Source organism: Chaetura pelagica, unplaced genomic scaffold (assembly GCF_000747805.2).
Source record: "Chaetura pelagica isolate M959 unplaced genomic scaffold, ChaPel_1.0 scaffold188, whole genome shotgun sequence".
Lineage (NCBI taxonomy): Eukaryota > Metazoa > Chordata > Aves > Apodiformes > Apodidae > Chaetura > Chaetura pelagica.
Window position 1 is genome coordinate 1899293 of NW_009954196.1, and position 21926 is coordinate 1921218.

General features: G+C 40.3%; 1 protein-coding gene across 1 annotated transcript in view; it reads right to left on the minus strand.

Annotated features, from left to right (window-relative positions):
* Nucleotides 1–8113: 8113 nt before the first annotated feature.
* The window catches only part of RAP1GDS1 (RAP1, GTP-GDP dissociation stimulator 1), a 70987-nt gene continuing 57174 nt past the window's right edge, over nucleotides 8114–21926 (minus strand). Inside the window, exons 8-15 of the mRNA XM_010003189.1 lie at nucleotides 21237–21380; nucleotides 20836–20967; nucleotides 20289–20423; nucleotides 18609–18734; nucleotides 17226–17365; nucleotides 14059–14185; nucleotides 12302–12430; nucleotides 8114–8780 (exon numbers count right to left, since the gene is read on the minus strand). Of these exons, the coding sequence (XP_010001491.1) occupies nucleotides 8653–8780; nucleotides 12302–12430; nucleotides 14059–14185; nucleotides 17226–17365; nucleotides 18609–18734; nucleotides 20289–20423; nucleotides 20836–20967; nucleotides 21237–21380 (1061 nt within the window). The 3' untranslated portion in view covers nucleotides 8114–8652. The remainder of the gene's footprint in view (nucleotides 8781–12301; nucleotides 12431–14058; nucleotides 14186–17225; nucleotides 17366–18608; nucleotides 18735–20288; nucleotides 20424–20835; nucleotides 20968–21236; nucleotides 21381–21926) is intronic.

Below are 21926 nucleotides of genomic sequence, written 5' to 3' on the forward strand. Positions count from 1 at the left end.
ACTCTGTAAAGGAACAAACTTGTTTTCACAGCTAAACGTAGCTACAGGCTTAAACCCATCAAGCAGGAAGCAACTTTCTATGCATCTATTGTACAGTAAAAAAAATTGTTTTTAAAACAAGGGATTTTTTTTTATGAAAGCTTCTGACCCATCTCCCTGTAGTACTTCGAGGTTGTAATCAGCAAGCTCACAGGGAGAATTGCTTAATATTATGAACATCTTTCTTTCTCCACTCTTGTGTGAAGGGAAAGGAGTTTTATATTTGACAAACAAGGGTTGTAGAGCCTTTGGTTGCTGCCATACCTTAGGACATCTGTCTCTTAAGGCAAGGATGGGATATAACTGTATAAATGTATGAAAGCAGTGTGGATGTTGGGTCCAAGTGGATAATATTATTCAAAGAATGAATTATATATTAATTTAAAAAAATCAAAACATATGTATCTGATATGGCTAGATCTTTTGTTTCTCTGGAATTTAGTGTAACCTAATGTACTTAGGGATCTCACTAATAGTGCTTTGATATACTTGTGCAAAACTTCTTTTAAGAGAATTCCTTGGTCTATTCTTAGCTGAGGCTTTGGTCTTTCTTTTTTTCCCTATTTTCTATAATTCTTTTTACTTGCATGAGCTGTGGAGTAAGAGTCTGTGACACTCCAGTGCTTTAAATCTGTGCATATGTTTTAATGCTGTCTAATCCAAACTTATTTATTGGTAAATGCATGTGATTATGGGGAGATCATATCCCATTCCCATGGAACTTGGAGAGAACAGCTTTTGCCAGAGGAAATGCTTACCTCCAGTGAACAAGTCCCTGTTATGGAGGAGTCTCCCTTGTGTTGCTCTAAATGCAACAAAAAGCTTTCTTGAAGCAATGGAATAAAATTTTAAAAATAGGAATATGTACTAGGTTCAGCCAATACAGACTCTTTTGAATTGGACAAAAGAGAGTAGAATTTGGAATAAAGCACAAATAGTGGAAGAAGAATTAGATCAGACTCCATACAGCTTAGAGTTTTTGATTTATTCTTCTTCACTAATAATAGTGAACTGACAAACCTGAACGCGGCTTGGGTAGTTTTATTGCACTTTGTATAAATTTAGCTTGTTGTATGACCTTTCTCAGTATCTGCAGGACCAGTCTTGAAAGCTGTGAGCTCTTGGGTACTGCTTTGGTGGTAAAGGGTATGTAGCACCTCTCTGTAAGAGCTTAATGTTTTTCTGAGGCGAGTTTCGTAAAATGAAGTATGTGGAGTAGAAGAGGTGAAGCATTGCTTTCAAAGCTTCCCTGTACTGGGGAGAGGATAGAAGGCTGGTTTGACCTTTTCAGGTCCTGTGATTCTTAAACATATGAGTGTATGTACCCTTGCACATTTTGCCTTTCTGTGCTTTGACTGTAGTTTTTTTTCCCCCTCTGAAGGCTGGTGGTAGGCATATCAGCGCTCCCTAGATGACAGAGTCCTGTTGTCCTGTCTTTGAGCATTATCTCATCCTCTTCTGGTTAACTCCCACTGACTGGCTCTGAATCAGGCAGCCTCCATATACTTTGATACCTGCTGTTAAAGGCCAGCCATGACTCAGAGTAAGTTTTTAAAGCCTTTGAAAGCAATTATAATTCACTGTCCTTAATAAAGTTGGTTCCACCTCACCACAGTGTTACGTTTTTCTTAGCCACTTCTCAACTTGAGGAGTTACTGGTGGTTGTTTCCCCCCAAAGGGACACACCTTTTTGCCTGATCAGGACAGACAGCATCAGGACAGACAGATCATCAGCACCAGTGTAGCTGCACTGAGATATGGAGAAATCAGGGAAGTGTGTTGGAGGAAGTAACCCCTCCACTCAAGAGACTTGATTGTGACCCAGTACTTTGGTTTGGAGGAAAAGAAAGCCTACATTACAGAAACATTGGGTGTTGCCACTGGTCTTGAATACCACTGTTGCTGCTGTGAGCTTCTGAAGAGAACTTCATTTTTCTACTTGAATTTCTCCAGTTGTACTGTATTGGCCTTCTGTTTTGTCACATTGTTCTCTGAGTTCCAGTCTGCTGAATGTGCTGTTGGCAGTGTCAGACTGATAGGAAGGTAAATGCTCTGAGGTGAGCAAATCTTGTTCTCACTATTTGCATGTGTACACACAAATGTGCAACACTTCTGCTGAGTCCCAGAATGACTGTTCTTATAAAAACCACTAAATAACTTATTTTTCTAGAGCTTGTTTTTATTGCTGCAGATGCTGATCCTTCACCCTTCCCCACCCCCTAAAGATGCTCTTACTTTCCTCATTTCTGCAGTTTTTTGATGGATGCACACTGAATGTTCAGGATTAGCTGTCTGTAGTGCACATTTAAGTCCCACATTTTCTTTGTCTACAGATGGGTAAAATGTCCTAAAAATGCCCCATCATGAGCATCTTAGGTGTCCAGTTTGGAAAGCTTGTGGGAGGCCTTGGAAATCAATCTCTTGTCAAGAGCCTGCCAAATGCAAGCAAGCTTTCTTCCAGAAAAGTTTGTGAAAACTTCAGGTGAGCTGCAACTGGAGAACAACTACATGGGCTCATTTTCTAAAGCAATAAGATAGGGTAGGCAATATGACTTTTGGCAATTTGTAGCCTGCCTGGTGCAGTGGTGGATTAGATGTGAGTTCAGAGGTGGGTCTATCTTTAATGTGCAGTAGCTGTTCATAAATTTGTTGTCAGGCTCGTAGCCCTTGTGGAGTGTGAAACAGCTCTGTTTGCATATGGAATGGCGGCATCACTAACGAGAGCTCTGGTAGCTTCAGTAGTAGCCCCGGCATTTAAAGCTGTTTCCAGATTCCCCACTGAGTCCTGCCAAGGGGCATCATCACAGTCCTTTGCTCCTCTGCTTTATAAATTCTCTCTGTATTCATAGGAGTTTCTGTTGTGTGATCTCTCTATCTCTTCTTTTAATTACGACCTAATGGACAAATTGTCTCTCTCTCATTCATCTCTGTGCGTCTGTTTCAGTAGTGGTAGGGTATCTTTGCTTGAAAATCCGCAATGTTGATTGTGCAGCTTAGAGCTTAAAGCCGTGGAGGTGGCTTGCTGAAGTGTACTCTGTCCTGAAAGCCGCCTTCTCTCCCCTTTGAGAGAGATACTAATTGTAGTTCTGGTGTGTAAATAGTGTTTGAAATGTAAATAGTAGCATGCAAATGAAATTATTCTTGCACAGGCCTGCTTTTCACCCTAAAAATGTTTATTATAGCTATGGGAGGTGCCCACTGTGAGAGCTCGCTGCTGAGAACAGGCTGTCCCCTCGCCCTGGAGGCGAGAGCGCTTTCAGTGCCTGCCCTCTAGTGCCTGTCCAGCCGAGGTGCAGCAGGCACCGGAGGGAGGGAGGAAGGGAAGGAAAACCCCCTCCTGCCACCCGGGCTCTGGTTAGCAGCAGGACCCTATTTGCTACGTGGCATTAGACTGTAAAATGGAGGGTCGCAGTCAGCACCCCCTACCAGTTGTGGGAGGTCGCCATCGCTTGCAGCGAGGCTAAACATGGTGCTATAAGAACTGTCTTGGACCTTAATCTGTTTTTACTACATTAGGGATGCCCTTGGTAAAATGGATTCTGAATAACAGTGTTGGTTATAAGAGAAATTCTCGTGTGAAATTCTGAATGTTTCCCATTGTGCTGTGTGTGCATTGAAATGGCAGGTCTGCAAATACCTGGCAAGGAGATTAGATCTCAGCAGGCGTCAGGCACAGTGGAAGGTTCCAGCTCTTCCCTCGTATTTTTTGTTTTCTCTCTGAAGATTTTTTAGATATCTGTAATTGGTCATGGAACTATCTAAAGCAAACAAAATAAAACTACCCTGTTGGATGCATTAGCTACCAAATTTTGCCACTTAAAGAAAAAAAAAAATCTGTTTCCCCTAACATACAGTATAAAAATAAGTGTTGTGACTACTAGCGTGCACCAGGCAGCACTGCTAGCTGTGTTTTGTGTTTTGGCAATATAACTGTTTTAATAGAAAGCACCATCCGTGTGTGTTCCTGTTCACGCTTTGTACATGGTAGAGATGGACCTGATACTGCCTTGAGCTCTGGGGAAATTGGGATTTGGCTTTTGTGACTCAGACTCATCTTTGATTGTGTATATTCTGGATTAGGTCAAACTGAATCTCTCTCTTCTGGTTCATCCTGGGGTACACATCAAGGTGTCCATATTTACCCTTTGTGTATCATTCCTTTTTATACGAATGTATTCTTTTGTGTTCCTTTTTATCAGTTGTAAATTGATTGTAAAAACCAACTACAATTACTGATTGAAAGTATTGCTATAACGGAACTGCATGCCCAGTAGAGTTTGACTTGAGCTTTAGTTGTCTGATTTTGGACTGGTTACCTTCAGTCTAGGAGAAGAGCATAGATCAGATGCATCATGTATTACTTGTCATCTTTAGCATTAGACTGTGGTATTGTATCACATGCTGATCTCTATGGATGTAACTGGAGTTTACTTAGGAAGTGAATGTGACTTCCTGGTAATTAATTTTAAGCTATTGAAAGTGGTCTTGATCATGCTACTTGTGTTCTTGAGTTTGTTTTTTAATAGAGGCATTTTTTTAGGAATGTTTTAATACACTTATGATGGACAATACAATAGTTTTAATAGTTGTGCAGTATTCTGTATTTACTTGAAGTAAATCATTTTATATGCAATTTGTTAGATAATTACAATTTTATAAATAAAATTGCGTGAAATATGATGTTGTGAATGTGTACTCCTGAAGTAACACTTAACATTAATGGTACAAGGATACACTCATGCAAAATTCCTCCAGGAGAAGACCCACTGCCTGCCCTTCTCCATACTAATAGGGAAAATAAATCCCCAAGTCTCTCACATACAATGTAGAATATTGTGTTCCAAATAAGTTGCAAAACACGTTGTCATGCTGTCAGTGGCTGCCCTTAATAATAAGCTAATACATGAAGAGCACATCCCTACATGAGGACATCCTGTTATCTACTGTCAGCTGTTGTTGAAGTCTCTGACTAATGAACATGCTCTGGTCCTTTCTGACAGGTTGTTGGTGTTCCTCAGACTGCTGTGGCTGCTGGTTAGTACAACTGTTGGAGCTCTCTCCGTAATCATTTTAGTGATCCTGAAGTGTTCAGAAGTTGCTGTTCTGCAGGGAGCAGCACAAAGGGGATTTGTCATGACTTAATTAAAATTTTGTTTAATGGTGGGAATTTAACTTTTCTAAGTGCAACGTCTCATTGAAGAGAAGTAGTGAGAGCTGGCTTATTTTGTTGTGCAGATAAAAATGGGTAATGCAGTCTTGTACCTGTTTAGACAGAAGAGGAAGCAGCTCAGTTTCTTAGTATTTCAGAAACTAGAGAGCAAGCTACTCTGATTCAGTATCTCAAACCTGTAATTCTGCCCACAAAACACCACTATGACTGATTTAAAAATGTGTCTCTATATTCAAATCTTTATCCAAATTGAATGTAAGGAAATTACTTGGCAAAATAAGGAAGCAAATGTGGAGGCCTTGGCAAGGGAAGGAAGAACTAAAGTCAACCAAAAAGAAGCAAAGTTGAGGGTATTGTTTAAATCTTCATAACATGCAGTAGATGTGACACGCTGGGCTATAAGCCATTTGTATGATGAAGGGGGAAGTGTGGCTGTGTGCGTTCTGTCCAACTTGCATACTGTTTCTTGAAGTGACATACCTGGGAGGTACTGCCTGTGTAGTGTGGCTTCAGCGATCGTTTTAGCTTGGTTTGCTGAGGCAGTAGACAAAAGGCCCAATGTCTGGCATCACCGTCACAAAAATAGTCTGAGCAGCAGTTGTTGAGCTTTGCTTGGATGTAATCTGCCTACTAAACATTAATCAAAACTACTGTCAGCAATTCCAATTCAGACGACTTCTTTCAAGTGAGTAGTAAAATGCACGTGATGGTGTTGTCCTTAGATCCCATTTCTCTTACTGAAAGGCTCTGAGGAAAAAAGCAGAGCAGTATCAGCACTGGCTCTGTTGGTGCTTGCTGTGACAGTGGTATCCCTAATAAAAATTTGGTTTATAGGGGCTAAGGCTTAACCTGAGGTGCAGTTATAACAACCAGGTGAATGGGAATTTTTTCAATGTTACAGACAGCTTGTGTGAACACTTACAGTTTATAACTATGTCAACAGGAATAGTCTGTTTAGAACCAGGTAAGTCATTGGCAACTGGGTTTTCAAATGTATTTTGAGATCTGTTTAAATGAAGGAAAGTTATTTCCATGCCTGAGAAGACAGGCTTGCGTGGGTCCGCTGTGAGCTGTGATCATAAACATGCTGGTTATGTTCAGCAGTGTAGAGGTTATTTGGAGCCTGGCATCGTGAGGTCCTGGTCTGTGTTTGCACCCCTGTTAGTGCCTTTAGCAAATGTCTTTTGAATGCTTTTTTAAATAAGTCTGTTGTACAGTACAATATTAAGAGGCTTTTTCTGTGTGTTTCTGGCACTGGATTAAATGGATATAGAATCTCATCTGCTGTGTGAATACTCCTGTAAGAGCCACTGGGTTTTAGTCCAGTCTCAGAGCTTAAACTGGCTATTTGAGGTAAGTTTCTTCTCATACCCAGCTTATTTACATAATCCCTTTCCCATCATAACTGGCATCTTCCTATCAGTGTACATGGGGTAGCCATGGGAAGGTCAAAAGTGTTTTTGCAATCAGCTGGCTTGGATTGCATGGGTACTTGCCCTTTGGGTTTGCTGCTTCTGCTGATAAAGAAGCCTGAAACATCTTGGGCTGGCACTTCACCACTGGGAGCATCGAGTTTGCTTTAAAATGTTACACATCTTATCATCTTTGTGTGTTGTGGGCTTGATCAAACTAGACAGTGGTACCACACAGTCAAAATTAATGTGCTGGCTTGCTGGAAACTGCTGTCCCAACTGGTCCCTGTTTTGCTAAAGAGTTGTCTGCTGCTTTGCTCATGTTATGACATCTTATAAACCTAAAAAAAAAAAAAAGCAGCTGTGAGGGTAAGATACTTAAGCTGGCAATTTCCCAACCTGCTGACCTGCTGGAGAGCAGTGTAGGTGAAAGAGACCTGAGGGTCCTGGTAGACAGAAGGATGACCATGAACCAGCAATGTGCCCTTGTGGCCAAGAAGGCCAATGGCATCCTGGGGTGTGTTAGAAAGGGTGTGGTTAGTCGGTCAAGAGAGGTTCTCCTCCCCCTCTATTCTGCATTGGTGAGGCTGCATCTGGAGGATTGTGTCCAGTTCTGGGTCCCTCAGTTCAAGAAGGACAGGGAACTGCTTGAAAAAGTCCAGCGCAGAGCTACAAAGATGATGGAGTGGAACATCTCCCTTACGAGGAAAGGCTGAGGGAGCTGGGTCTCTTTAGCTTGGAGAAGAGGAGACTGAGGGGAAACCTCATCAATGTTTACAAATATGTAAGGGGTGAGTGTCAGGGAGATGGAGTTAGGCTTTTCTCAGTGATGACCAGTGATAGGACAAGGGGTGATGTGTGCAAATTGGAGCATAGGAGGTTCAAGGTGAATATCCGGAAAAAAATTTTTACTGTAAGAGTGACAGAGCACTGGAACAGGCTGCCCAGGGAGGTTATGGAGTCTCCTTCATTGGAGACATTCAGAACCCACCTGGATGCATTCCTGTGTGATGTACTCTAGGTGACCCTGCTCTGGCAGGGGGGTTGGTCTAGATGATCTTTCGAGGTCCCTCCCAATCTCTAGGATTCTATAATTCTATGATTCTATGGAAGATGCTCACATGCTGCGTTTCTCACTCAATGGGCAACTGTTGAAAAGTTGCTGCAAGATATGCCTTTAGAAATCTGTCTACAGAAAAAACCCAGTGAACAAAAAAAGCCCAAGCAAGTCCAACAGCACTTGTGCATGTGGCTTTATGGGATAAGAATTGTATAGTGTATTGCTGTTAAACTGTGCAATTGTTAAACCACACAGTGCCTTTATGTGACTATACACAGTAGAAGTGGTTGGAATAGTTTCCTTTGTATTCGCTCAACTGAAAGGCAATGATTGAGTTGGGGCCAGAGCCAGGCACAAAAAGGGCTCCTCACCAGTGCATGGTGGTGAAGTCATGGCTCCTGTGCATGAATAGATAAAGGACAAACCACAGGATAAAGTGAGAGCACTGCAATTTTTATTTGTTACCTCTAGGTACCACAAGTTTGACATTAATAGGCAAGACCAGTGAATGAGCAGCCATACATTGCATTCAAACCTGAATCTCTGAAGCACCAAAAATGGAGCTAGATTTACTTCTTAATCCTATAGTCAGCACGCTAGCCTGGACTTGCTGCATCTTGGATCATCCCTAATTTAGCATACATTGTTACACAGTTAGGGGGTGTGAGGAAAGAGTCATTGTGTAGTACCACTTCTACGTCATCATAGGACTACAACATGCACATTCTACTATGTGGCCCAAGCAACAAGAATACAAGTAGAACAGTTTAGGGTGGAGACAGGTTCATGATAACACCACCTATGAATTTGTAGAAACCTTTTTTGGACTGGTACCTACAGCAGTTCATCAATTTGTGTGGGAACATTACACGCATGCACAAGTGATACAGTGGAAAACATAGCAGGAGTAGCAGCAGGACAGAGGACAAAGGTGAAATCAGTGATGGGATGCATTGGAAACACGACTTTCCTCAGCTTTCTACAGCAAGTCTCTGCTCTGTTAGCAAGGCCTGCTGGGCAACAGTTTTGTTCTCATGGCTGCGGAGTTTTGATATGACTTCTAAAAATGCCATACTTTGCACTTCCTTTTGAAGACGTTCTGGAAAAAGAAATAGTAAGAGACAATGGTGCTTTGTATGAGACAGGCAAAGAATGGCAAAGCTTGGTGGATGTGAGAAACCTTTCTACTGAACCCCATACTCGCATAAGCACATAAATGTGTGTGTACCCATAATCTTTTTATTTACTACTTTGAATTGCTTTTGAGGATGGAGAGAAAATTCTCAAGGGCCTGGGCATGCACAAGTCTCCCTAAGTTTTGGGTAGACATGATTGATGAAGTTGCTGCATAGCACTTCAGAAAATCCATGTGAATTGCCTTCTAAAACATAGTGAAAATATTTTTTACTTTATTTCTTAAAACTAGCCTGACCAAGTGAGCTTGCACTGGACCATCTGTCTGTATCAAATCAGCTCTGGTTGTTTGTGTGAGGGTGTGAAGTGGATGAGATGGTTCTTCCATGGATGTGTCACCACTTGGTCACTGCTAGCTTCCACTTACAGCTGTGCTTTGCACTTAATGCAAAAATAACACATGGTGAACTGCTCAATGTGATATATTTGTACACAGTGCTTATGTTTCACTCAAAACTGTAAGACATTGTTTTATGATACTGATCCTGCATTGCACTTGGTAATAAGAGGGAGATGTTTGGAACAACTCTGAAAACTGAGCTATTTAAAAAAAAGAATTTGTTTCCTCTGAACCCTGTACTCTAGACATCTCACAGTTGATCTAAAGCAGCTGGTTTTGTTTCAAGCCCTGTTCAGGCCATTGTAATGAACTGCCACTCAGCAACAAATACCAACATATTTTTTTTTGCTTCTGAGGGCCTAATCCTTGAGCCTCCCAGGGGAAATTCCAGCCACCTGTTTCAGATAGTTATGCTGTGTCCTATGCACAGTTACTTCTCTTTTTTGTTTTCAATAGCAAACTTTGACATTTGTTTCCCTTCCTACCTAATGTCTTGTTCATGTTTCACCCCTACTGTGTAAGAGGTGGGAACTCTCACACTGTTGTGCACCTGGAAGTATCAGTGAAGCTGTTGGGGTGGTTATGCTGTGTGAGCACTTTCTGATCTCTTAAATTTTCTGAGATACTGTATTTCAGCAAGTGTTACTGAACTGAATTTCAGGAATTTGGTGTGCTTTACAGTGGCTGACTAGTTCTTCTTAATATCCAGGGCCCTGTGTGCCTGGAGACCCTTGCAGACAGAAGTGACTGTGCTAGCTGTGAGTGCTTTGCTTTTGATGATTGTTACATGTTTCCATTTTCCATTGTCCTAATTTTCCCCTCTTTCATCCATTCACTCAGTTGCAAGAGCTACTTCCAGATGGCAAAAATTAGAAATATATGCTGTTTAACACAGATACCTTGTAACAAAAGGTAGTAACAACAGGGGTCACTGGATAATTCCTTTTACTAATCATAGCACCAGTGCAACTGTTACTATTCTTTATGGAATGATACTGGGGTCACTTACTTTAAAATGGCTACACAGGTCTGTTTACAGCAGAATATGGAAACATGTAAATATAAATGCTTGCTGTGTGGAGACAATGGTGAAAATAAGTTAGTGGCAAGACAGCTGGGAGAGAGATGTATTTTAGTATTTTCATGTGTAAAGAGCAGGCTTGGCTCTTTGATCTCCCCTTCCTTGGTTAAAATACTTTAAAAAAAAAAAAAGTTTGCAGTTAATACCAGCTTGCTCAGTTGTTGCTGCTATGTACTCACTGATGTGACACAGGTCTGTTCATCAGGGAGCAGGGCTGAACGCTGGGGTCTCTGTAACTGCACGATGCGATCGTGCTGTCTGTCCCCTGCGAGCCTTGGAGCAGGCTGTCGCCTCATGTCTAGGTAAGGCTTAGAGTGTACTGGCAGACTGAACTCTGCTCGTTGGAGAACCCAAAAAAACCTCTCCTAAGACAAGACTGCTCCTTACTGTGGTGGAATAGAGAAGCAGGTATTTGACTTCAAATAACTCTGTCAATCTTGGCAGGTGGCTGGACTCAGAGCAGAGAAAATGCGAGTCTCAGGCAGAATTTCTGAGGGTGATTATTTTAGTTTGAAGCAGTGCGAATACACACAAGAAGATCATAGTGAGGCTGAGGGGGGACCTCTGTTTAAAGGCTTCTGCTCTAAAATTTGATGGATGATTCCAAGCATCAAATGGTTCAAGAAGGTTGTGAGTAACAACTAAACTACATCTCTTAACATTAGTGAATGCTTACTGGGAGCTGATACTTGTTAGCAAATTTTGAGCACAGTCTTTGTACAGTGAGATCTGTATACTGCTCTAAAAACAAGTAATCTTTTAAGATGGCAATAATACAACATTCCCTTGCATGGATTTACAGGTCACCAGTTACACTTGGTGAACTCTGTTTAAGAAGGAAACAAACAGCTTTGTTTACAGAGAGAGCACACACTTAACTATGAGAACTTTCAATCAATTTAATTCCTGTAAACTCGTCTCTAGACAACCTCTAGATGTTTCACACTTAGCAAGTCATGTTACACTTAGCAAGTCTTGAGTTTCCACCTTTCTATACTTAATCCAGGTCTTTGTCATCTTAGTTGTGTGTAAGTTCCTGAAACCTTTACAGAATAAAATGTATTGTCCTTCCACAGAGTAAATACTTCTTAAAGAATCGAATGAAAGAAATACAGCCACTTCTCGCAACCTCAGCTGGAAATCAAATTTCCCCATGACACCTTGCTCTTTGTTTTGCTCTTTGTTTTGCTTTTTTTGCCCACACACAGGTAGGAAATTGCAATATGAAATCATAGCTGGCTGCACCTTTGTCAAAATAGTCTGACCTTTAGCAGAGAGTTAGCTCAGAACGATGAGAGTTCATGGTGTCCAGCACTGGCATGTCCTGCTTGGCTTTCAAAGCAGCCATGAAGAGTTGTGCCTGGTGGGATGAGCATGTGAGGGCTGCAGAGGAAAGGGCTCTTCCAGTGAGCTAAGTGTGAGGATCCCTCCTAAACAGGATTATAGACTATGTGCTGTACTAAGTACTCATTTGTGTGCACATGTCCTTGCAAATACTACCTGTAGCTTTGTTTCCTATCATCCTTGTATGAATTTAAAACTACAGGTAAAGAGGCTTATTGCAAAATTCCACCAAATCTTATTTGACTAAGCTGGCCAATAAAAAAAGCCATTGCACACCAGTTATGGGGAACTTGCAGGTAAAAGTGAAAAGAAAGTTCTTGTTATCTGTGTATTTGCAAAGACAGCCTGGCACTGTACAGTTTTAAATGCTTTTCATTTCTCCCCTGTCAGCTGAAGTCTGACCTAGCTGCATTCTGCAGAAGTCAAGAGTCCAATTTCTGCAGTTAATATGCAAAACTGAGTTAACAGTCTCTTTCTTGACACTGCAAATAAACACTATAAATAAAATGTCATAGTAAATTAGACCTTTCTGTGTACATTTATTGTGAACAATGAACTTGTCTCAGGGTGTGTTTGCACATGCTCTATGTTCAGGCTAGAAGAGAGAAGGAAGTTTAAATACATAAATCTCTTAGGAGAGCAGCCTGTCCTGAATACTTACCTGATCCTGTAAGGGCACAGATCAGCACCATGGAGTTGTATTTTATTTCTGGAGCACTCCTGTCATCTGAGAGCAGTCTGTGTAGAATCTGAACAAGCTGAGCATTCTCAAGATCCTTTTCAGCAGTTACTGCAATACAAGTGAAAATCTGTAAATCTGGAAGTGCCACTTGCTTTGATGTTTCTGTGCATTAGCCATTCAGTGGAATGTGGATCTCTCACTGTGGTGGAAGTGGTGCTGTGGAACACTGGCACAAAACTGAAGCACATATTAGATGGTATGATGATAGGAATCGCAGCTCTTGCTATAAAAATGTAAAATAGCCCAACTGCTTGGAAGGAAGAATCACCGAGTTTAATGATAAAATCAAATCTTAACTGTGCAGTGAGCTGATGGAAATGCAACCAGGCCTTCTAGCTATTTAGGTCTTTCACTGCCTGAATTTGCTTTTGGGAATTTTGAGTAAATACAGATGGTGTCATTCTTGATTTCATGGTAGAGGGAGCTCAGGGCCCATGATAAAGTCTGTGAAAAACTTCAGAGTGTGAGTTACGTCATCTCTAGTTTTCTAAGAAACTTTATATACTGAAACTGAGCTTGAAACCTTTAAATGCCTGAAGACAAGACTTAGATAATTCATGAAAAGGAACATTTTTCATTAAAACAATTCCCTAATGCATTGGCAGTGATTTGGTAGTTGTAACAGCATTTCTGTAGTACATGATGGCAAGAACAAAAATCAAAATAAATTAAAAAATCAAGGGCAAAAATATGAAATGTTGCTTGTTTAGTTCTTTATCTTAGTTAATAAGTAACCAAATGGGATAAAACCTCTGGTGGGCATTTACCTTTTTGTTTGGTAAGCTGAGGTATTAAAAAGGCAGGCCAAGACATGTAATCATCTCGTGCCTTCATATGGCAACTCTTGCACCTAGTGTTGTGGAACTTAATAAAGGGGGGGGGGGGGGGGGATCCCCTCTGTGTTCTCTGGCTCTCAGTAAGTAGGTAAGTGAAAGTTTTACCTCGATAAATCCTCTCAAAAGTGGATTAACCATCCTGGTGTAGGAATGTAATCAGGTCATACAGCCTGCACTCTAAAGTATGATTTTCTTAACCTGGTAGCTTTTGGGGCTTTACCCAAAATTTGGAAGTTATGTTAAAGGGCCTTTCTAGACCATGTGACCACCTACCAGAACGATGGAGCAGACACTATTGCCAGCAAGCTCAGTTTTCTGTCTAACCTCATGGTCTGTGCTGCCTGCATGAACTGTTGTGTTCCTGTGCTACTGAAAGGCAGGTGGGAGGAGGAAGCTGTTCTACTCTGTGTTCTCTGGCTCTCAGTAAGTAGGTAAGTGAAAGTTTTACCTCGATAAATCCTCTCAAAAGTGGATTAACCATCCTGGTGTAGGAATGTAATCAGGTCATACAGCCTGCACTCTAAAGTATGATTTTCTTAACCTGGTAGCTTTTGGGGCTTTACCCAAAATTTGGAAGTTATGTTAAAGGGCCTTTCTAGACCATGTGACCACCTACCAGAACGATGGAGCAGACACTATTGCCAGCAAGCTCAGTTTTCTGTCTAACCTCATGGTCTGTGCTGCCTGCATGAACTGTTGTGTTCCTGTGCTACTGAAAGGCAGGTGGGAGGAGGAAGCTGTTCTACATTGCAGAAGAAACTCGAACAAGTCTCCCTCTGTGACTCCTCCTGGGCACTGACTGGAAAGAAAACAGGTAGAGTTAACCACGGGGATACTCACCTAACTCTAAAGCTGCTATTAATGCCAGTGCAACGAGTGCTTCGTTTTGCATTATTACGTGTTCACTGGTTGCCATGGTTACTAAATGCTTGATGCCACCACTCTGTACAATGGTCCTAATTACATCCTAAAAGAAATTAACATAGAAAAGAAAAAAATCTGCATTGCATACAAACTGTATTAAATAACAAAATGGTCATGAATGCTATGTTATCTTTGGGTAAGGATGCTTGTTGCCTTTCTGTACATATAACCACTTTATATATAAATGTACATGTATGTGGGCCTATAAATTATCTGCTATTACTCTGCAATTATAAGATAGAAGCTGTTAAACCAAGCCAGTTAACCATGTGACAAAGACATTCATAACTAACTCTTTTCCAGGTTACACTGTGTAACTTGTCATCAAGTTCCTAATCGTAAGTCCACTCTTTGTTATGTTTGAACTCAGCTGGTATTTGGAGATGACTCGTTTTCCTTTATGTTGAAATGTTCAGAGCAGTTTAACAAAAGCACCCAACAAACACAGTTCTAATATAGTTACCAAATCCTTTGTATCTCTCCAAGGATTTTCAGAGTTTCCTCAAAATTTTCAGAGGTGAGATCACAAATAATACTCCTCATTATGTAAAAAAATTTTGTACTTGAAATAAGACTTTTGAAAATGGGCAGGAAAATGAGCAGCATTCTTTTGAAGCATTGTGGCATTCTCCTTCAAATACAAAGCAGGTTAGGAGAAAATAGTTATGGGATACCAATGTGTTGGTTTCTGTTTTAAAGCCAGCAATTAAAGTGATCTGTTGCCCAGGATCTAGGAAATGAAAATGCTGACTGGGTTAAACAGCTTTAAAGCAGTTTAAAAATACTCAGCTGGGATTTGGGTTTTCAAGTCCAAAATTTGGTCCAACTTACATATGTTATAAAGGACAAATAAGGACCTACGGTGTCTACTGATCTTTGATTACTTGTTAGTTGTCATTTAACAAGTGAGTTAGTACCTGTTTTCACCACTGTATGTCCCAAAAATTCTTGAAAAATGTTTGCCTGATAATCAAGTAACTTGGCATGCAATAGGGAAGCTGTCAAAGAAATGTGGTTTGGTTTTTATTGTTTTTTAATTAGTTTTGTGGGTGCACAAAGTTTTGAAAGAGTATTTGTTTCTTGAAATAAAAATCTGATTGAAATATTTAATAAATGTGTTGAATTTCCTTTTAAAGAACACATCCCTTTCTAACTCCAGCCACAAACCAAAACTCATTAACTAATACTTGTATTTAGAATGACTTATGTTTCAGTGCTTGCAAAGGCTGTGAAGTGACATTCTTTATGCAAGAAAATTGGCACAGTGTGATAATAATCCTTAAAACTGACATCTTTTTAGGTGTCATAATGAAGATGCTAGTGGCACAAGTCACAGCCAAATGACTCAGGGATTTCACATTTAAAACTTTTTTTTTTTTTTTCAGAATGATGCGATGTATGCAAGCATGTAAGTATTTTTCTATTTTTCCTTACTTGCAATGATGTATTATTTATCATCCAAAGCAGTTTTGAGACTTCATGGAGCAATCTGGAAACTGCTAATTTCTATTTGAATTTTATATGGAATTTGGGCTGTATGCTCCTTGCGAATAAAACAGCACCTCTGACATAAACAAATGTATTTTTCTAGGTGACAGTCATCGTCTAAAGGGCTGTACCAATTAGATAAAAGAGATGACAACATCAGTCAGGTTTGGTGCTAGTGTGACTTCACTGACCAAGTACCTACTCTGTTTTTTAGGATGAGATGTAAGTTTTCTAAACTACTGTTGCCTTTGTGAATATCACCCCAAATGTTTAAGCCTAAAAACCAGGTTTTTGCTGTAAAGAAACATACAGTTGTACTCATACTTAAGCCTAGAGGGCAGTAAAAGTATTTAAAAACCCAGCCTCTTGGCTCTCTTTTCCAGTCAAGTTTCCTCTAGGAGTACGTAAACCACACAAACGTTTATCTGTGATAGTTCTTTTAACTTCTGTATTAATATCTATTTGATACTATCAATAGTGTCTCTGTATTTAGAATTTAATTCTGATTTCCTGTACAGAGTATTGATACAACTCCCACCTGTGGTTGCATGTGCCATCTGTGCATCCACCTTGAGGACTGGGGTGTATAAAAGATGAGTACTCAAAAAACATGAAACCTGATCCGTTTTATGGGCTAAACATAGAATATGGGCATTAGAGAGAGCCAGTGATATTAGCTCTCAGCAAAGATTTAAATCTCTCCAAGGCATGTTGATTTATTTAGGGAGAAGCTCAGCATGGGTCAGATCCACAGTATGTTTTTTCCTTGTAAATGCCACATGTGAATGAAAGGGCCCCTGTTAAAGTCGGAGTTCTCCAAATCACACTTTTTAAGCTCAGTCATGCAGCCTGTGTTCATATCCGTGACACACTGAATGAAGTCTGAGCCTGAAATAGCTTGTTTCCAGAGGACATGATGCTTTTGTCCCTTGTAAGACTCTTGTTTTGCATATTACTCTCCTGAGCACAGGTGGTGACCTGGACTGGTTTTGCAAAGGTATTTAGTTGACATGAAGATGATGGGAGGGACAGAACTTATCTGTCCCACAGTTTCTCTTAATGTCATACCTGTTATCATGTACTAGCAAGCTTCTGTTAGAATTTGGAATAAATTATCATTTCTAATAATCCATTAGAAATGCTGAAATACACTATATGAAGAGTAAGGGACAGACTATTTCTGGATCTTAATTTTATATAAATATATAGCAAGATCTTAAATGAATGTGATGATTTTTCGTATCTGGTATCATATGTAGAAAATACAGGATGCTGAACTGCTATAGGATACAATACAAATAAAAATGAGGCACGACTTATCCACATGAATCCCAGTAGTGTTCTTTCAACTGGCCTGAAACTCTGAAATTGTTTTGCTTTGTTTCAATCTTTTTTTTAACTGTGTAGTTCCAGAGAGGATCTAAACCTGGAGCTTGTGCCTGACTGAAGGTTCCAGAGGCAGAGGAGATGAAACACATGAGTTAACCAATCTGGTTCTCTAGAGGGATTACATACCAGAAGCCTTGGCTTACCAATACCAAGTGCAGAGGTAACTCTCAGTTCTTACAAGTTGACCTTTTACACCACTAACTTACTTTTGATTTGCTGTGTCGTATAAGTGCAGAAAGTAGTCTGTTGGACTCTCCCATCACACCTGCATGATCCTTGGCTTCACACCACTCCACCAACCGTTCCACCAGCTTTACATTTTTGCCCAGCTGTTCTGCTGCTTCTGCTACACCATGCCGGAGCCAATAACACAACAAACAAGTTGTCACTTTTTAAAGCAAGTGCTAGAAAAATAAGCTGAAAGCTACTAACTAGAAGGAGTTTGTTAAGAAGAAATTGACTAGCTTGTGCTAACAATGGAGAAGTCTAGGTTGCATGGAAGCAAGTAAAGCCAGTCAAAATGGAAACAAAGCACAGAAAAACATTAATAATCCAGTGTCTGAAAACAGCTTATCAGCCCAGTTAATGATGCTTCTGCATTGATTAAGAATAGGGAAAACAGAGGTGATGTCACACCCCCAGGTGAGCTAGCTCAGAAATTTTAAGACCAGGAGGGACCTCTGCCAGAAGGGAGCACTGTGGTGAGTTATATTAGGTTTTATAGACTATAAGTTACATAAGTTTGTTCAATTAATTTCTACTTTATATCTAATAGCTTTGCTAGAACTAGAATGGATATTTTGAAAAAATCTACAGGGCTGAGTCAAGAATAAGTACTTGGCTAATTTATCTTATTCACTGCTTTTTGTTTTTTAGCAGACTTCTGACTTTATAAATCATCATCATCCTGGAACAAGCTGTTAAAGCTGAAAGGTGCTTGTTTGTTTAGAAATTGCAGTTTATCAATTAACAAGTGCATAAGTCTGTTCCAAGGAGCTGGGAAGAGCCATGACATGCAGTAAGTGAACAGCAAAACAGGAGGGGTTGCTTAAAACACTCACGCCTCAATACACACTCTTAATGTGACAGTGTAGGAGAGTTCTGAAGTATGAAATTAAATAAGCATTTGACACCTATTCTGAGGGTCCCTGGTAGTCAGTTTAGGAGCTCTGAAAAAAAAAAAAACAACCCACATTCCTCCCTTTGCATATATATTAGGTTTATTCCAAGACTTCAGGAAAAAAATTTTGAAAAAACCTTCTGCTTCTCTCCTGTAAGAATCTTGGAAGCACATCACAGACTGAACCAAAGAGCATCACTTAACATAGAGAACAGTTTATTTTTACCTTGTGCATCTATTAACATTCTTAACGTTCCCAGCAGCTTGAATTGAACAGGGGGCATCTCTGATCTGAGGAATTTCAATACAGCTTCTGCAACACCAGCTTGCATATATATTAGGTTTATTCCAAGACTTCAGGAAAAAAATTTTGAAAAAACCTTCTGCTTCTCTCCTGTAAGAATCTTGGAAGCACATCACAGACTGAACCAAAGAGCATCACTTAACATAGAGAACAGTTTATTTTTACCTTGTGCATCTATTAACATTCTTAACGTTCCCAGCAGCTTGAATTGAACAGGGGGCATCTCTGATCTGAGGAATTTCAATACAGCTTCTGCAACACCAGCTGATAGCATCTTAGCCTTATTTACAACTGCATGAATAAAGAACAGAGACGATCTCAAGAACATTTCTGGAAGATGCAGTTTATTTCCAAGATGGTCTTGAAGCACATTTTCAGACATTGTCTGAAAAATAGTTTGTGAACACAGATGTCAGGAACGTGACTGTGCGCTGACAGCACCGTGTTGTGGAAAAATGTGAGTTGCTAAGACACAGGTGTGAAATTAAGGGCTTTTTCCTAGCATGAACATTGCATTTTCAGTGTTCAGCCTGAACATGAACTGAAGGCTAGACTTCTCCCCTTTGGTCTAGGAAAGGTATCTTCCACAAAACTCATCAAGTAGAAGCGCAGGCTGGTCCTTGCACCCCAAATACAAGGAAATTGATTACCAACAACACTCACCTATGTCACACAGCATCTAATTAGCAGAATAACCTTGTACCTGGTTCCAATACTTTACACATACAACACTGTCGTGTGGCATGTCTAGCACTTGTAGTCCTTGCATTGCCTTGCCACCTGCCCCCTCCCAATTCTCTTTCATCCCCTCCACTAGTCTACATCCTCCACTTCCACAAAACTCTCTGAAATATATATAAGGTGCAAACTTAGTTCACTATTTTATTTAGAAAAAAAAGTACTTATTTCATATTCCAAGTAGTGTTTAACAAGCAGTTCATCACTGAAGCCAGTTATGGCTTGCTCATTTTCCTGTAACAATATATGTGAAACCTTCTGTAGATCTCTGGCAGAGCAGACATCCTTGAGCACAGGCTGCAGGAAAGCTGGCAGACTGATGGAAGTTAATAGAATTACTTGCCTGAGAAAGGTAAGAAAATAGCATACTACTACAGCTGCATGGATTTAGTTATGTATCCATGATTATTTTTAGAAAGTTACTGTTTAGCAAAACTGAAAACAGTAAAATAATCATAAATGGATGAAAGACATTTTTGGCTTGGTATGGGAGAGCATACACAAGTAATACAGACCTGCTTTGTTTTCATGTGCATGTGCTCTGCCTTTTGTGCTTGGGTAATCAAAGCTCATACAAGTAAGTTATTAAAAATGACAAAATTAGCATTCAGTTCACTGCCTACAAACAGTAACTAGGCTGGCTATTCTAAAAGTCTATCCCCAGCTCCAATGTGGGAATTGTCAAGGTCTGAGGAAGTTACAGAAAAATGCAGAGTTTCAACAAAGTGGGGACCCTCAGGTGTGAGAGAGATCCCAAATGAAACAAAAAATTAAAATGCAGTACTCTGGAAAGAAAGGATTGAGAAATCACATCCAAGGCCTCCTCAGCTCCCTGCCTATTACAAAGCTGCTCTTCCTTTGCTGGGGGGATAATACTGTGGGGTTACAGTGGCAAAGAACGGTCAATAGGCCTGTAATGTGTTTAAAACTGTGTGTCATGGTTGCTGTGCAGAAGACATAAGAGTGACAATGGGCCTGAATTAAAAGCAGCAGCCTGACCTGCCTCTAGGACTATCAATCAGTTCTTCCACCCTTGTCCCCTGAGTGGTAACAGTAGGAGAACAGAATTTCACCTTTGGGTAATTAGCAATGCAAAGTGAAGCTTACCAGGAATAGCCAGGTTTCTGAGAGCACTCAGTGCAGCGTGCTGCACAGTTACGTTCCCATCCTCCACATGTCTGTCTAGCAGATCCATCAGCTTTTGAACTATGCCATTATCCACCATATGGATGCAGTTCCCATCTGTGCAAGATGAGACAAGTCACTTGTGAATGGAAGATTATTACTAAGATTTTTACCACAGTTTTTTAAAAATAGAAGGGTTATTTCCTTGCTCCTGTCTGGGTTTCATTGTTGAGAATTTGACCAGTGTCATCAATGGGAGTTGCAGTGCTCATGACACTGAAGAGTGATAAAAGAGTGATATGAAAAAAACCAACACTGAAGAAGGCAGAAATCCCCTGTACCTCTGCAAATGTGGAACAATGTTTAAAGTAGGCTTAATGATTTTCAGGACTCTAAAGTAGAACACTACTAATGTTGCTGTACAGCTCAATACCAGCTTCACCGTGACCATTTTGTTTGTAGCTGTACAGAGAGGGCATGACAGAACAGCACAGATAAATTTATGCAAGCTATTATGGCATATTCTTACCATTTCTGGCAAAATTTGCAATAGCCAGTGCTCCTGCAAGCTGTAGCTGATGGCTGTTGGAAGGAATCCATGAAAGTACTCTTTGGAACACACTGCCTTTTCCTCCTTCAAATAACTTCTGCATGGATTCATCTAGGGTAAAAAGCATACAGTCAGCAAGCCAAAGAAGTGTTAGGGAAAAATTCTTCTCTTTATATTTGTGAAGCTATGCTGGATTCACTACAATTAATCCAGTCCTGCAATGGGATGAGAGACAACATCTGACCCATTAAATATTAACTGGCAGGCAGCAGGTCCTCTAGGTTATTTAGAAAATTAATAAATAGTAAAAAATCAGCAGCCAAACAGCATTGCAAGTATCTGCTGTTGCTTTACAGAAGATAGTGACACACTGTACTTACCTCCAAGCAATAATAAAACCATAAGATCAGAAGCTGTTTTCAGCTCTGCAATATCCTCCTCTTTGTCACTGTCCACAGTCTTCTGGACGATTTCAAGTAAGCACTCCACCAAGCCTGCTTCAACCAGCTGCAGCTTAATGACGTCTGAAGAATAGCATGGATAACAGGAGTCAGAATCATGACTTTAAATACATCTGTTGTACATATACACAGGGCAGACTGCAAAAAGAAGTGGTGATGTCAGTGGTTTGACAGCTTGTGTAGATAAAATGGTAACTTCAAATTTTCAGGGCTGACTTCTGTAATTATTAATCTACCAGGCACTCTCCTGGCTCTGGACTGCCTGCAGAGCACAGCTGTACACTGGGGCTAGATGGAGCTGCTCTTCACTTCTCAAACACAAGAATATTTCTCTACAGCAAACTTCTGGTATCTCAGTTGTCACACAGCAGACAGTGCAGTGTTTGGACTTTCCAAAGACTTTTGACTGCATCTGTACAACAAACTTAGGGTTTCTTATTCTATTTCATGTACAGAAGAGCTACTGACTTCACTGAGATGTGCAAATATAAAATACTGAGCTTTTTGATGAAATCTACAAGCAGGTAACTACTCATTTCTTTTAGATAAGGCAAGATTTCTGCCATTTGTTGAAAGTGCTGCAGGAGGAGCACAGTTAAGGCCAAATCC